Source organism: Cupressus sempervirens, chromosome 3 (assembly GCF_028749045.1).
Source record: "Cupressus sempervirens isolate cs-2001-9-10 chromosome 3, ASM2874904v1, whole genome shotgun sequence".
Lineage (NCBI taxonomy): Eukaryota > Viridiplantae > Streptophyta > Pinopsida > Cupressales > Cupressaceae > Cupressus > Cupressus sempervirens.
The window spans coordinates 740,454,927-740,470,200 of record NC_143120.1 but is presented as its reverse complement, the minus strand read 5'-3'; the positions used below and the strand labels follow the sequence as shown (position 1 = coordinate 740,470,200).

Genomic DNA, 15,274 nt, shown 5'->3' with positions numbered 1-15,274 from the left:
AGTCTCCTAGGGACATATTATAAGCATTTATATGGGTCGAAAGGGACCCTTTCGACAGATTTCATGACAACATGTCTCTAGGGGTCTCAGGACCCCTAGAGACATATTAGAATTATTTATATGGGTTGAAAGGGGTCATAGGATAACCAACAACCCATTCGACATATTTCATGAAAACATATGTCTCTAGGGATCATAGGACACCTAAGGACATATCATAATCATTTCTATGATTTGAAAGGGGTCATAGTATAACCTATGACCCCTTTCAACACATTTCATTAAAACATATGTCTCTAGGCATTTTAGAACCCTTGGGTGCATATTATTATTATTTATATGGGTTGAAAGGAGTCATAGGATAACCTTATGACTTCTTTTGACATGTTCCATGACAACATATGTCTCTAGGTCTCCTAAGACTCTTAGGAATATATTATAATCATTTATATTGGTCAAAAGGGGCAATGAGATAACCTGTGACCCCTTTCGACACATTTCATTACAACATATCTTTTTAGGGGAACATGACCCCTATGGACATATTACAATCATTTATATAGATCAAAAGAGGTCATAGGAAAACCTATGACCCCTTTCGACACACTTTATAATAACATATGTCTCTAGGGGTCCTAGAACCCTTAAGGACATATTATAATCATTTATATGGGTCAAAAGAGGTCATGGGATAACCTATGACCCCTTTCAACACATTTCATGAGAACATATGTTTGTAGGGGTCCCAGGACCCTAAGAACATACTATAATCATTTATATGGATCGAAAGGGGTCATAGGATAACCTATAACCCTTTTCGACATATCTCATGACAACATATGTCTCTAAGGGTCCTAGGATCCCTAGAGACATTTTAAAAACGTTTATATGGGTTGAAAGGAGTCAGGATAACCTATGAACCCTTTCGATACATTTCATGGCAACATATGTCTCTAGGGGTCCCAGGACAACTAAGGACATATTAGACTCATTTATATGGGTCGAAAGGGGTCATAGGATAACCTATGTCCCCTTTCAACATATTTCATTACAGCATATGTCTCTAGGGGTCATAGGACCCCTAAGGACATATAATAATCATTTTTTTGGTTTAAAAGGGGTCATAGTATAACCTATGACCCCTTTTGACATATTTTATTACAGCATATGTCTGTAGGGGTCTTAGGACCTATAGAGACATATTATAATTGTTTATATGGGTTGAAAGCAGTCATAAGATAACCTTATAACCCCTTTCAAAATGTTTCATCACAACATATGTCCTGAAGGGTCTTAGGACTCTTAAGAACTTATTATAATCATTTATATAGGCCAAAATAGGTCATAGGATAACCTATGACCCCTTTCGACACATTTCATGACAAAATATGTCTTTAGGGGTCCCAAGACCCTTACAGACATATTATAATTATTTATATGGGTTGAAAGGGTTCATAGGATAACCTATGACCCCTTTCCACATATTTCATTACAACATATGTCACTAAGGGTCCCAAGATCCTAAGGGACATATTATAATCATTTATATGGGTTAAAAGGTGTCATAGGATAACATATGATCCCTTGCGACACATTTTATTACATATCTTCAGGGGTCGTAGGACCCCTAGGGACATATTATAATCATTTATATGGGTCGAAATGGGCCATAGGATGTCCTATGACCCTTTCCAACACATTTCATTACAACATATGTCTCTAAGGTCCTAGGACCCCTAGGGACATATTATAATTGTTTATATGGGTCGAAAGGTGTCATAAGATAACTTATGACCCCTTTCGACACATTCCATTACAACATATGTCTCTGGAGGTCCTGGGACGCCTAGGAACATATTATAATTGTTTATATGGGTCAAAAGCGGTCATAGGATAACCTATGACCCCTTTTGATACATTTTATGGCAACATATGCCTGTAGGGGTCCTAGAACCCCTAGGGACATATTAGAATTGTTTATATGGGTCAAAAGAGGTCATAGAATAACCTATGACCCCTTTTGACATATTTCATGACAACATATGTCCATAGGAGTTCCAAGTCCCCTAGGGACATATTATAAATATTCATATGGGTTGAAAAGATTTGACACATTTCATAATAACATGTCCCTAAAGGTCTTAGGACCCTTAAGGACATATTAGAATCATTTATATAGGTCGAAAAGGGTCATAGGATAACCTATGATCTCATTCAACATATTTCATTACAACATATGTCTCTAAGAATCATAGGACCCCTAAGAACATATTATAATCATTTCCATAGTTTGAAACGGGTCATAATATAACCTACATTTCATTACAACATATGTCTCTAGGGGTCTTAGGACCCCTACGGACATATTATAATTGTTTATATGGGTCGAAAGGAGTCATAAGATAACCTTATGACCCCTTTTGACATGTTTCATGACAACATATGTCCCTAGGTCTCCTACTACTCCTAGGTACATATTATAATCATTTCTAAGGGTCAAAAAGGGGTCATGGGATAACCGATAACCCCTTTCGACACATTTCATTACAACATATGATTTTATTGGAACAGGACCCCTAGGGACATATTATAATCATTTATATGGGTCGAAAGGGGTCATAAGAAAACCTATGATCCGTTTCGACACATTTCATTACAACATATGTCTCTAGGGGTCCTGAGACCCCTAGGGACATATTATAATCATTTATATGGGTAAAAAAGGGTCATAAGATAACCTATGACCCCTTTCAACACATTTCATGACAACATATGTCTCTAAAGGCCACAGGACCCTAGGAACATATTATAATCATTTATATGGGTCCCCTTTCAACACATTTCATGACAACATATGTCTTTAGGGGTCCCAGAACCCCTAGGGACATATTAGAATTGTTTATATGGGTCGAAAGGGGTCATAGGATAACCTATGACCCCTTTCGACATATTTTATTACAACATGTCTCTAGGGGACACAAGACCCCTAAGCACATATAATAATCATTTATATGATTTCAAATAGTTTTTAACACATTTCATTACAACATATGTCTCTAAGGGTCCCAAGACCCCTAGGGACATATTAGAATCATTTATATGGGTCGAAAGGGGTCATAGGATAACCTTATGACCCCTTTCGATATGTTTCATAATGACATATGTCCCTAAGATTCTCAGGTCCCCTAAGGACATATTATAAATATTTATAACATATTTCATGATAATGTAAGGAAACTCAGGTGCGAAAACAGCTTCCTACACTAATCTCTTAAGGAAAGTATGGTGCAAATCTTTTTAAAAACTTTTCACTTACAGATTTGTAAACAACAACAATATTGCGGCCAACAATGCATACATAAAAATAGATAGAGAAAGAAACACATAACACAAAGATTTGCCAGTGGAAAAAAACCTTTCGGTAAAACAACCCCACCCCTCCAGAACCTACACAATGTATTATCTTCAACAAAAGGTTACAATACACTTGTAGTGCAAGCTCAACAGTGACAATAGAAGACTCCAATAGCAACTCACAGTACCAACAATACACTCTCACGCATCACTACTCTTCATAACCCTAGAAAATGCTTATAACATGCGCTTCACTTTAGGGCTACTCCCAAAGATAAACTGCATTAGGGTTTTACCATTCTCCGAGAAAATAGGAACCCTAACCCCACTATTGGGGTAGAGTGTACAATACTCCAATTTATCATTTGCCACATGTCTTCACCTATCATTTAATCTTCCTAACATAGCTCTTACGTGTCATAGGAATCTATCATAGCCGTTTTAGCCATGATCTCCTTACACACAATTCAAAATGTCGACACATCAACATTATTTGCAAGAAATACATTTTACAAAACAAATAATAAGAATAGGAATTATACAAGGTTGAGACACCTTATTCTTAATAGATAACATATGTCTCTAAGGGTCCTAAGACCCCTAGGGACATATTAGAATCATTTATATGGGTCGAAAGGGGTCATAGGTCATCCTATGACCCCGTTCGACATATATCATTACAACATTTGCCTCTAGGGATCATATGACCCCTAGGGACATATTATAATCATTTCTATAGTTTGAAAGGGGTCATAGGATAACCTACGACCCCTTTCGACACATTTCATTACAATATATGTCTCTAGGGTTCTTAGAATCCCTGGTGACATATTATAATTGTTTATATGGGTCGAAAAGAGTCATAGGATAACCTTATGACCCCTTTCGATATGTTTCATGACAACACATGTCCCTAAGTCTCCTACGACTCCTACGTATATATAATAACCATTTATATGGGTTAAAAGGGATCATGGGATAACTGATGACTCTTTTTGACACATTTTATTACAACATATGTTTTAAAAGAAACAGGACCCCCAGGGACATATTATAATCATTTATATGGGTCAAAATGAGTCATAGGACAACCTATGACCTCTTTCGACACATTTCATTACAACATATGTCGCTAGGGGTCTACGGACCCCTAGGGACATATTATAATCATTTATATGGGTCAAAAGGGGTCATAAGATAATCTCTGACCACTTTTAACACATTTCATGACAACATATGTCTCTAAGGGTCCTAGGACCCCAGGAACATATTATAATTATTTATATGAGTCAAAAGGGGTCATAGGATAACTTTGACCCTTTTCGACACATCTCATAACAACATATGTATCTAGGGGTCCCAAGACCCTTAAGGACACATTAGAATCATTTATATGAATCGAAAGATGTCATAGGGTAACCTATGAACCCTTTCGATACATTTCATTACAAACACATGTCTCTAGGGGTCCCAGGACACCTATGGACATATTATATCATTTATAAAGGTTAAAAGGGGTCATAGGATAACCTATGACTCTTTTCGACATATTTCATTACAACATATGTCTCTAGGGGTCATAGGACCCATAGAGACATATTATAATATTTTTTGGGTTTGAAAAAGGTCATAGTATAACCTATAACCCCTTTTGACACGTTTCATTACAACATATGTCGATAGGAGTCTTAGGACCCCTAGGGACATTATAATCATTTATATGGGTTGAAAGCAGTCATAGGATGACCTTATGATCCCTTTCGACATTTTTCATGACAACATATGTGCCAAGGAGTCCTAAGACTCCTAAGAACTTATTATAATCAGTTATATGGGTTGAAATAGGTGATAAGATAACCTATGACCCGTTTCAACACATTTCATGACAACATATGTCTCTAGGGGTCCGAAGACCCATAAGGACATATTATAATCATTTATATGGGTTGAAAGAGTTCATAGGATAACTTATGACCACTTTCGGCATATTTCATTACAACATATTAGGGACATATTATAATCATTTATATGAATTAAAAGACGTCATAGGATAATCTATGATCCCTTTCGACACATTTCATTACAACATATGTTTCCATGAGTCATAGGACCACTAGGGACATATTATAATCATTTATATGAGTCGAAATGGGCCATAAGATGTCCTATGACCCCTTTTGACACATTTTATTACAACATATGCCTCTAGGGGTCCTAGGACCCGTAGGAACATATTATAATTGTTTATATAGGTCAAAAGGTGTCATAAGATAACTTATGACCTCTTTTGACACATTTCATTGCAACATATGTCTCTAGGGGTCCTAGGACCCCTACAGACATATCATAATCATTTATATGAGTCAAATAGACGCATTTAATGACAACATATGTCTCTAGGAGTCGCAAGACCCCTAGAGACATATTAGAATTCTTTATATAGGTTGAAATGGGTCGTAGGATAACCTATGACCCATTTCGACACATTTCATTACAACATATGTCTCTAAGGGACATAAGATCCCAAGGGACATAGCTTTGAAAGGGATCATACTATAACCTATGACCCCTTTCGACACATCTCACTACAACATGTCTCTAGGGACCCCAGGACCCCTAGGGACATATTAGAATCGTTTATATGAGTCGAAAGGGGTCGTACAATAACCTATGACCTCTTTTGACACATTTTATAACAACATATGTCTCTATGGGTTCCAAGACCCCTAGGGACATATTAGAATCATTTATATGGGTCAAAAGGGGTCATAAGGTAACGTATGACACTTTTCGACATATTTCATTACAACATATGTCTATAGGGGACATAAGACCTTTAGGGACATATTATAAGCATTTTTATGGTTTGAAAGGGTTTATAATATAATCTAAAGCCCCTTTAAACACATTTCATGACAATTTATGTCTCTAAGGATTCCAGGACCCCTAAGGACATATTAGAATCATTTATATGGGTTGAAATGAGTCATAGGATAACCTATGACCCCTTTTGACCAATTTCATTACAACATGTCTCCAGGGGTCCTAAGACCCCTAGGGACATATTATAATCATTTATATGGGTTGAAAGGGGTCATAGGATAACCTATGACCCCTTTCGACACATTTCATTACAACATATGTCTCTAGGGGTCATATGACTCTTAGGGATATATTATAATCATTTATTTGGGTCAAAATAGGCCATTGAATGTCCTATAAACCCTTTTGACACATTTCATTACAACATATGTCTTTAGGCATCTTAGGACCCCTAAGGACATATTATAATTGTTTGTATGGGTTGAAAGACGTCATAGGATAATTTATGACCACTTTCGACATATTTCATTACAAAATATGTCTCTAGGCATCCTAGGACCCCTAGGGAGATATTATGATTATTTATATGAGTTGAAAGGGGTTATAGGATATCTTATGACTCATTTCGACACGTTTCAGGACAACACGTCTCTAGGGGTCCCAAGAACCCTATGGACATATTAAAATCATTTATATGGTTCGAAAGGGGTAATAGGATAACCTATGACCTCTTCTAACATATTTCATTACAACATGTCTCTAGGGAACATAGGACCCCTAGGGGCATACTATAATCATTTATATAGTTTGAAAGGCATCATAGTATAACCTATAACGTCTTTCAACACATTTCATTACAACATGTCTCTACGGGTCCCAGGACCCCTAGGGACATATTAGATTCTTTTATATGGGTCGAAAATGGTCATAATTTTCAACACATTTCATTGCAACATATGCGTCTAGAGGTCCCAATACCCCTAGGGACCCCCTAGGACATATTATAATCATTTATATGGGTTAAAAGGGCTCATAGAATAACCTATGACCCCTTTCAACACATTTCATGACAATATATGTCATTGGGGGTCCTAGGACCTTTAGAGACTTATTATAATCATTTATATGGGTCAAAAAATTTCATAGGATAACCTATGACCCCTTTCGACACATTTCATGACAACATATGTCTCTAGGGGTCCTGGGACCCCTAGGGACATATTAGAATCATTTATATGCATCGAAAGGAGTCCTAAGATAATCAATGACCCATTTTGACACATTTTGCTACAACATATGTCTTGAGGTGTCATAAGAGCCCTAGGGACATATTATAATCATTTATATGGGTCGAAATGGGCCATAGGATGTGTTGTGAGCCCTTTTGACACATTTCGTTAGAACATGTCTTTAGGGTTCCTGCGATCCTTAGGGACATATTATAATTGTTTATATGGGTTGAAAGTTGTCATAGGATAACTTATGACCCCTTTTGACACATTTAGTTACAACATGTCTTTAGGGGTCTTAGGACCCCTAAGGACATATTATAATAATTTATATGGGTTGAAAAGGGTCATAGGATAACCTATGACCACTTTTAATACATTTTATGACAACATGTCTCTAGCGGTCCCAAGACCCTTAGGGACATTTTAAAATCATTTATATGAGTGGAAAGGGGTCACAGGATAACCTATTCCATGACCACTTTCAACATATTTCATTACAACATATGTCTCTGAAGGACATAGGACCCCTATGGACATATTATAATCATTTTTTTGATTTGAAAGTAGTCGTAGTATAACCTATAACCCCTTTCGACACATTTCATGACAACATATCTTTAGGGATATTATAATTGTTTATATGAGTTGAAAGGGGTCATATGATAACCTATGACCCCTTTCAACACATTTCATTACAACATATGTCTATAGGGGTCCTAAGACCCATAGGGACATATTATAATTATTTATATGGGTTAAAAGGGGTCATAGGATAACGTATGAACCCTTTTGACACATTTCATTACAACATATGTCTCTAGGGGACGTAAGACCCCTAAGGACATATTATAATCATTTATATGGGTCGAAATGGGCCATAAAATGTCCTATGACCCCTTTCAACACATTTCATTACAACATATGTCTATAGGTGTCTTAGGACCCCTAGGGATATATTATAGTTATTTATATGGGTTAAAAGGGGTCATAGGATAACTTATAATCCCTTTGGACACATTTCATTACAAAATATGTCTCTAGGGGTCCTCGGACCCCTATGGACATATTATAGTTATTTATATGGGTTGAAAGGGATCATAGGATAACCTATGACCCCTTTCGACACATTTCATGACAAAACGGGTCTCTAGGGATCCCAGAACCCCTAGAGACATATTAGAATCATTTATATGGGTTGAAAGGGGTAATAGGATAACCTATGACTCATTTTCACATATTTTATTACAACATATGTCTATAGGGGTCATAGGACTTCTAGAGACATATTATAATCATTTATATGGTTTAAAAGGGGTCATAGTATAACCTATGACCACTTTCGACACATTTCATTACAACTTATGTCAGTAGGGATCTTAGGACCTATAGGGACATATTATAATCATTTATATGGGTTGAAAGGGGTCATAGGATAACCTATGAACCCTTTTGACACATTTCATTACAACATATGTCTCCAGGAGATGTACGGCCCCTAAGGACATATTATAATCATTTATATGAGTTGAAATGGGCCATAAGATGTCCTATGACCCCATTCAACATATTTCATTACAACATATGTCTATAGGTGTCTTAGGACCCCTAGGGATATATTATAGTTATTTATATGGGTTAAAAGGGGTCATAAGATAACTTATAACCCCTTTCGACACATTTCATTACAACATGTCTCTAGGGGTCCTAGGACCCCTAGAGACATATTATAATCATTTATATGGGTCGAAAGCAGTCATATGATAACCTTATGACCCCTTTTGACATGTTTCATGACAACATATGTCCCTAAGAGTCCTAAGACTCTTAGGAACATATTATAATCATTTATATGGGCCGAAAGGGGTCATGGGATAATCGATGACCCCTTTTGACACATTTCATTATAACATATGTTTATAGGGGTCCCAGGACCCCTAGGGACATATTATAATCATTTATATGGGTTGAAAGGGGTCATAGAAAATCCTATGACCCCTTTCAACACATATCATTACAACATATGTCTCTAGGGGTCCTAAGACCCCTAGGGATATATTATAATCATTTATATGGATCAAAAAGAGTCATAGGTTATCCTATGACCTTTTTCGACACATGTCATGACAACATATGTCTTTAGGGGTCACAAGACCTTAGAAACATATTATAATCATTTATGAGGGTCAAATGGGGTCAAATAGGAAAACTATCTAACGTAATTTATTTATTTACCTTTTGAAGGACGCATGCCAAACCTTTTGTTATTTTATCTGGAAACATTTTCAAAGAACTCATGGAGAATTAGACTCAGATTTTGATTTACATTGTTTAATATTTCCCTTCAATAAAAATGGAAAACTAGTCAGAGTTTCCATGGGTGATCCTTGAAACCTCTTTCTTTCTTAACCACTATTCTTCCTCCTTTCGATGAGACACTAATTATTTCAACTGAAATTAGAAATGTCATATCATTCCGTTGAAAATACAGAGTTAAGAGATGAATTTTTTTGGACTCTAGTCCTTTCCAAGTTAATATGATTTACATTAAAATCACAAGATCGTAAAATATTATCTCTACTCTTAGTAAACATAAACATAACCTCTAATATTTATGGAAATAGTTACAACACCATAAGAACTAGTACAATTAAGAACGTCCTATAACTTAACCTATTTTAGTCTTTATTCGGATCCTGCCTTCACAAAACTCGGTACCAAATTCAGTAATGATCTGAACTAAGAGGCACATTTCCAATATCCAACAACAACACTTCTCATTGTTCTAGTATAATTTTCAGTTTGAAATCTAAACTACAGCTGATATTTTCATAATACGATGATTTTTCTCAGCAACAACCAACTTCAAATACAATGAGATATTTTTCATAAATTCTAACTGATAGTCCTTTACATTTCAGAGGATGTAACACACAACACCATGAATCATAAGGAAAGAAAGTGTGGAAATGTAATCAATTATTGCATGGCCCGTTAATTAAACATTGAGGTTTGTTTCCATACTACGGTTGCCATCTTTATTATGTTTAAAATTTTAAGAAGGTTTCCTCTATCAATTCTATGGAATGAACACAAAAGCCTTCTTCAATAAAGATTGATGATTTTATTTACTAAATTTCCATTTTTTGAATCTTGATAAGTTAGCAGTGCGGCCATTTTAAAATACCAGCGGATTCAGTGATAGTTCAATAAAGGAGAGGATGGAAGAGAGATTAAATAAGTAGAGAATCAACGCTCAACGCTCCAGGTTAACGTTCAATGCTTTCTTATGTTACCAACTTATTTATGAGATCTTTTACTCTTCTTTAGTTACACTACAAAGAAAATGTTTTTCTAAACCCAAGCTGTAGTTTCTACTTTGGTCAAAAGTCGAAATTTATGGTAGTAAAATGTTCTATATAAAGTCAATCTGGAATGGACAAACTTAGAGTGCTAATTTTTTACACAGATAAGATGGTTACAAGTAATAATGATATCTTTATAAGAGATATGACAAAAGATTTCCTTACTTGGACCTTGTTGGCTATCAAAATTTTGTGATATTGCTTTGTTAATGCATGTTTCCTAATCATGAGGTAGATTTCTTATTTTTAAATGTCCAACACTCTGTATTTACTTATCAAAATTTCTTCTTCGTCCATGAGGAATGCTATTGTATACAATCTCATTATCAAAGCATGCTTATTAGTAATCTAAGAGAACTTCATTAGGAACTTAAATATCTTTTGCTCTGACTCTTGTGTACGACATGTGAATATGTCTAAATATTGTATTTCAAAGTTCTATTAGTTTTGAAAGATAATTATTGCACATTCTTCATGATGCCTCATAGTACCATGTTATGTCAGGAGGGTGTTGCTTCTAGCATTCATGAATAAATAAATATTATTAAATTTTCTCTTGCACTCTTTATACAAATTTAGAATACTAATAACTTGATTTTTTTTTTTTGTATTTTAGGTTTCATAGTTCCATTTTGGATAATCGTAGTTAAGATCTCACTGAGTAAATTGAATGAAATTGGTTCACACTATCAGATCATATGCATGGAACTAACGTGAAATAGCTAGATTTTCAATAAAAAGAGGTAATTGTAAGACTATTATGTAGTAAAGATGCAAATCGGGATGGAACCTGAGACATGCTTAGTTTATTATTTGAAACTTAAGACAACCTAACTTACCTCCTAGATCAGTTAAAAATATCTTTATAATCTTCAAATTTTTATTGATCGATCACCAAATATCATTGGCAAAGATGAACGCTTCTACAAGTAATGTATATTCTTCATATTCAAAAGAAGACAAAAACTGAATACAAAACCCATTTAATTCTATCGTCCTTATCCCATAGACTTTGGAGAGTTCTGTATCGTGGCTTCTTTTTATAGTTTTCAATTTGTTCTCGATTTGTTTTAAATTATTATACCTTGCTTGAGTACACTTTCATTCACATATAAAAAGCTCACTAGTTTCAATCTTACTAATTTTGTAGGTAAACAGGGAATTTGATTTTTTTCATTTACAAATGCCAATACTAATCGCAACCAAAAGAAATTAGACAGATATATTAAATGTGATACTTTGTCAGTCTTACATGATCCATTAAAAAGCATTAATTTTTTTATTTTATTTTTAAAAAGCAGTGTATCTTACAAATTTTAAGCTATGCATCATAGAAGATATATGAAATAATATTTTTTACCCTATTCCTGATTTCTCTTTTTCATTGTCACGGGTTTATTTCATTTTGAAACAAATCTAACTTGCATTTGATAGCATTTTTAATCTACAGTAGCTTCATGCAACAATCTATTTTTCGCAATGATTTTATAATTTCCTAAAAGATATACGAATAATATTTTTTACCCTATTCCTAATTGCTCGGTTTAGCTCATTTCGAACTAAACCTAACTTGAATTTGATAACAGAAATCAAATTTGTGATTCGCTTGCATATATATAAAATCGATTGAAAATTTTAGTCTTTATTTAGTTTATCAAATCTTCACTTTCTATTGTTGTTCATAATTTAACACAATGCTAATTGTGATATAAATCTTTCTTGTCATTTGTATAAATAGATATAAATAATTTTTTCCTCTCCACGTGACATTCTGGTTTTAATGAAGAATAATTTTGGACACCTGAATAATAATGAGAAGATAGCGGAGGAGCTGAGCAATGACCTTAAAAAGATCGTATTACCCACTTTCCATGGTTTCGATGGTAAGGATGATGCTGAGAAATTAATCATCTTCATGGTAAAGTACTTTCGTGTTCATCACCTTTCGGCATAGTCTAGGGCTTTATGGGTTGCATTTCAGCTGATTGGTGAACCAACTATGTGGTGGAACAGCCACAATTAAGGGCCGAGAGGAAGTTGTGACCAGGACAAATATCTTGGGAATACTTTTTTATCTCTTTTCATGAAGCGATTGTTGCATCTGTTATTTTATGAGACAGACGTAGCTGAGTTTCAAAACTTGATTAAAGGGGTCATGGCAGTGACCAAATATCAGGAGCGATTTTGTTATTTGTGAAATATGTTCCATAGTATTTGTAGGATGAGCATTTTAGAATGGATATTATAAGTTTGTATTGGGATTACATCCCCAGACTGGATCTGTGGTCAAGATGCATGAACCAGAAACCATAGAATTCTTTTCACACAGAAAGATGTTCCTTTAGGAAAATAAACTTCTGTTGAGAATGCAACGAGCAGCTCTAAAGAGAGAATTTTTATTAAATGGTACGAAAATAGTATTCCTATGTGGTCTACCTTTCCTTTGTTTTATTTTTATCGAATCGATCACAAAAAATTAAGCTCAAGAAGCTTAGGCGAACATCTTCTGAATGTAGTCCACGAGCTCCTGGGTGATGCGGAAGGCCTTGCTCAATACGGAATCGGGGAGAGGGGGATTCGCCGCAAACAGAGAATTAGCAATTGTCTGGGTTCTCGGGAGCTGGCTGCTCAAAGCAGAGATGGCGACCGCATTCTCTTTCCCCACATTCTGCTGGAAATGCACGAGCGCCTTGGGGAAGACGAACACGTCTCCCTTCTCCAACGTCTTGCTGAAGAAGGTGTTGTTGGTGTCAATAAACCCTACAAAGAGCTCGCCTTCCGCTAGAAAGAGAACCTCGGTGGCTCTGGGGTGGGTGTGAGGAGGATTAATTCCACCCACTGCGTAGTCGATGCGGACCAGAGATATTCCCAACGTGTTCAGCCCCGGTATCTGCATTACGTTGGCAGGGGTCACGATGGAGCCCACTGCGTTGTCGGTGTTCCCCGCCTGCCCAAGCCCCCCGAAGAAGAAGTCCTCTGCTGATACTGCCATTGCCTCCTTGCACACGAACCCGTTCACCAACACTGTGAAAAACAATCATATAATCAGTACCTAGATTTCTAACGAGCACATGCAATCATATAATCAGTACCTAGATCTCTTATTATCTATAATGTTATTCTCTGCTCACCTTTGCTTTCGTTGTCTGCAACGCAGAAATCCTGCAATGGATCGGAATCCGCTGCCACGACGCCTTTGCCGAAACAACATATCAACAGAACAAGCCCCAGCATGAGGTAAATCATCCTGCTACCCATTATGACAGGAACACAGAGAGACTGATGTGAATAAACAGCTCAGGATGTGGATAATTGAATTGAGTACTATTGCAAGCCCATTTGCATGCTTTATATACTCGAAACGTTAACTGCTCCTCAAGGACTCATTCATTGTTACCTGACGATCAACCCACCTGCTACCGCGGATATACTCTTATCATTCTTTTATTATGGTTGAAATCTTCTACGTTGAGGTTCCTGAAAGCCAATATTATGTATGCTATTGCTCCCTCGTAGAATTGGTAAACTAGGGAAATTGAATGATGTATTTCAAACACAGATGACTACTTCGCAAGGGTTCATTCATCTTGACTCCGTCTATTTTACCCCGTTCTTCCAATATGATGACGTACTTCCACAGGGATTTCCAACGTAAGCCCTACTGCATGCGGTTACCTCCACATTAATTTAATAAGACCTAATAACTAAATTGAAAATCACAAACAACTACTGCATCGATTTAAAGATATCTAATGGATGATATTAGTTATTTACATAATAATTAATTATGTATTAATGTTTAATATCAGATCAGAAACAACCACTCCATTTGCAAATATATTATTTATATAATAATTAATTAGATATTCATTTTTACATTTTAATTAAAATAAATATGATTTTTATATTAGTTCTTAAAAATAAAGAAATTAAATTTCATTCCATCACTTTTAGCATTAGCTTTCTTTGATTTAACTACAATCTTATTTTAAACAACTTAATTATAAATTGTGTTTTATAATTATTTGGATTTTAAATAATTAGGGATGGAAATGATTTTCTTTTAGTTGTCTGTAACATATTTAAAATTACATGTTACATATCTAATTATTTGTGAGTTTTCTATAAGTACGTTTTTAAAATCTACATGTAAAATACTTTCGAAGCACTTCAACAAAATTCTCATAACTATTAAAACATTGAATATTAGTCTTAAACTTTATTTCTAAAATTTGCAATTTGCAATTGATTACATTAGTATACTTAAATTTGCATATTGACTTTATTCTTGGCATTGGTCGAATCTTGTATTACTTATATTAAATTGAATGGAAAATTGTGTTTGGCTAGTCTTTGCAATTGAATGACTAAGACTTGATCTTCTGACCTTGCGATATACTAGCTATTTGACGACTTGACATTCTATGGTATTGGAGATGAGCTTAAACACTAGGACCTCGGTCTACGTTTTATAAGTTGCATACTTATGTTTGGTACAAGAAT

The 15,274-nt window shown here is 35.3% G+C and overlaps 1 protein-coding gene across 1 annotated transcript; it reads right to left on the bottom strand.

The window, feature by feature from the left end:
- Positions 1-13,262: 13,262 nt before the first annotated feature.
- On the bottom strand, positions 13,263-14,029 carry LOC149568936 (putative germin-like protein 2-3). The gene is made up of 2 exons (XM_089817646.1): positions 13,903-14,029; positions 13,263-13,795 (listed from the first exon to the last, which is right to left on the bottom strand). Exons 1-2 carry the CDS (start codon positions 14,027-14,029, stop codon positions 13,263-13,265), a joined length of 660 nt encoding a protein of 219 aa, XP_089673772.1.
- Between the last annotated feature and the right edge of the window lie 1,245 nt (positions 14,030-15,274).

Bases quoted from the DNA above. Each gene is read 5' to 3' on its own strand.
- LOC149568936 (XM_089817646.1), bottom strand. From the start codon at position 14,029: ATGGGTAGCAGGATGATTTACCTCATGCTGGGGCTTGTTCTGTTGATA. The intron at 13,796-13,902 runs GTGAGCAGAGAA...TGTTTTTCACAG, and splicing joins TGCAGACAACGAAAGCAAAG to TGTTGGTGAACGGGTTCGTG.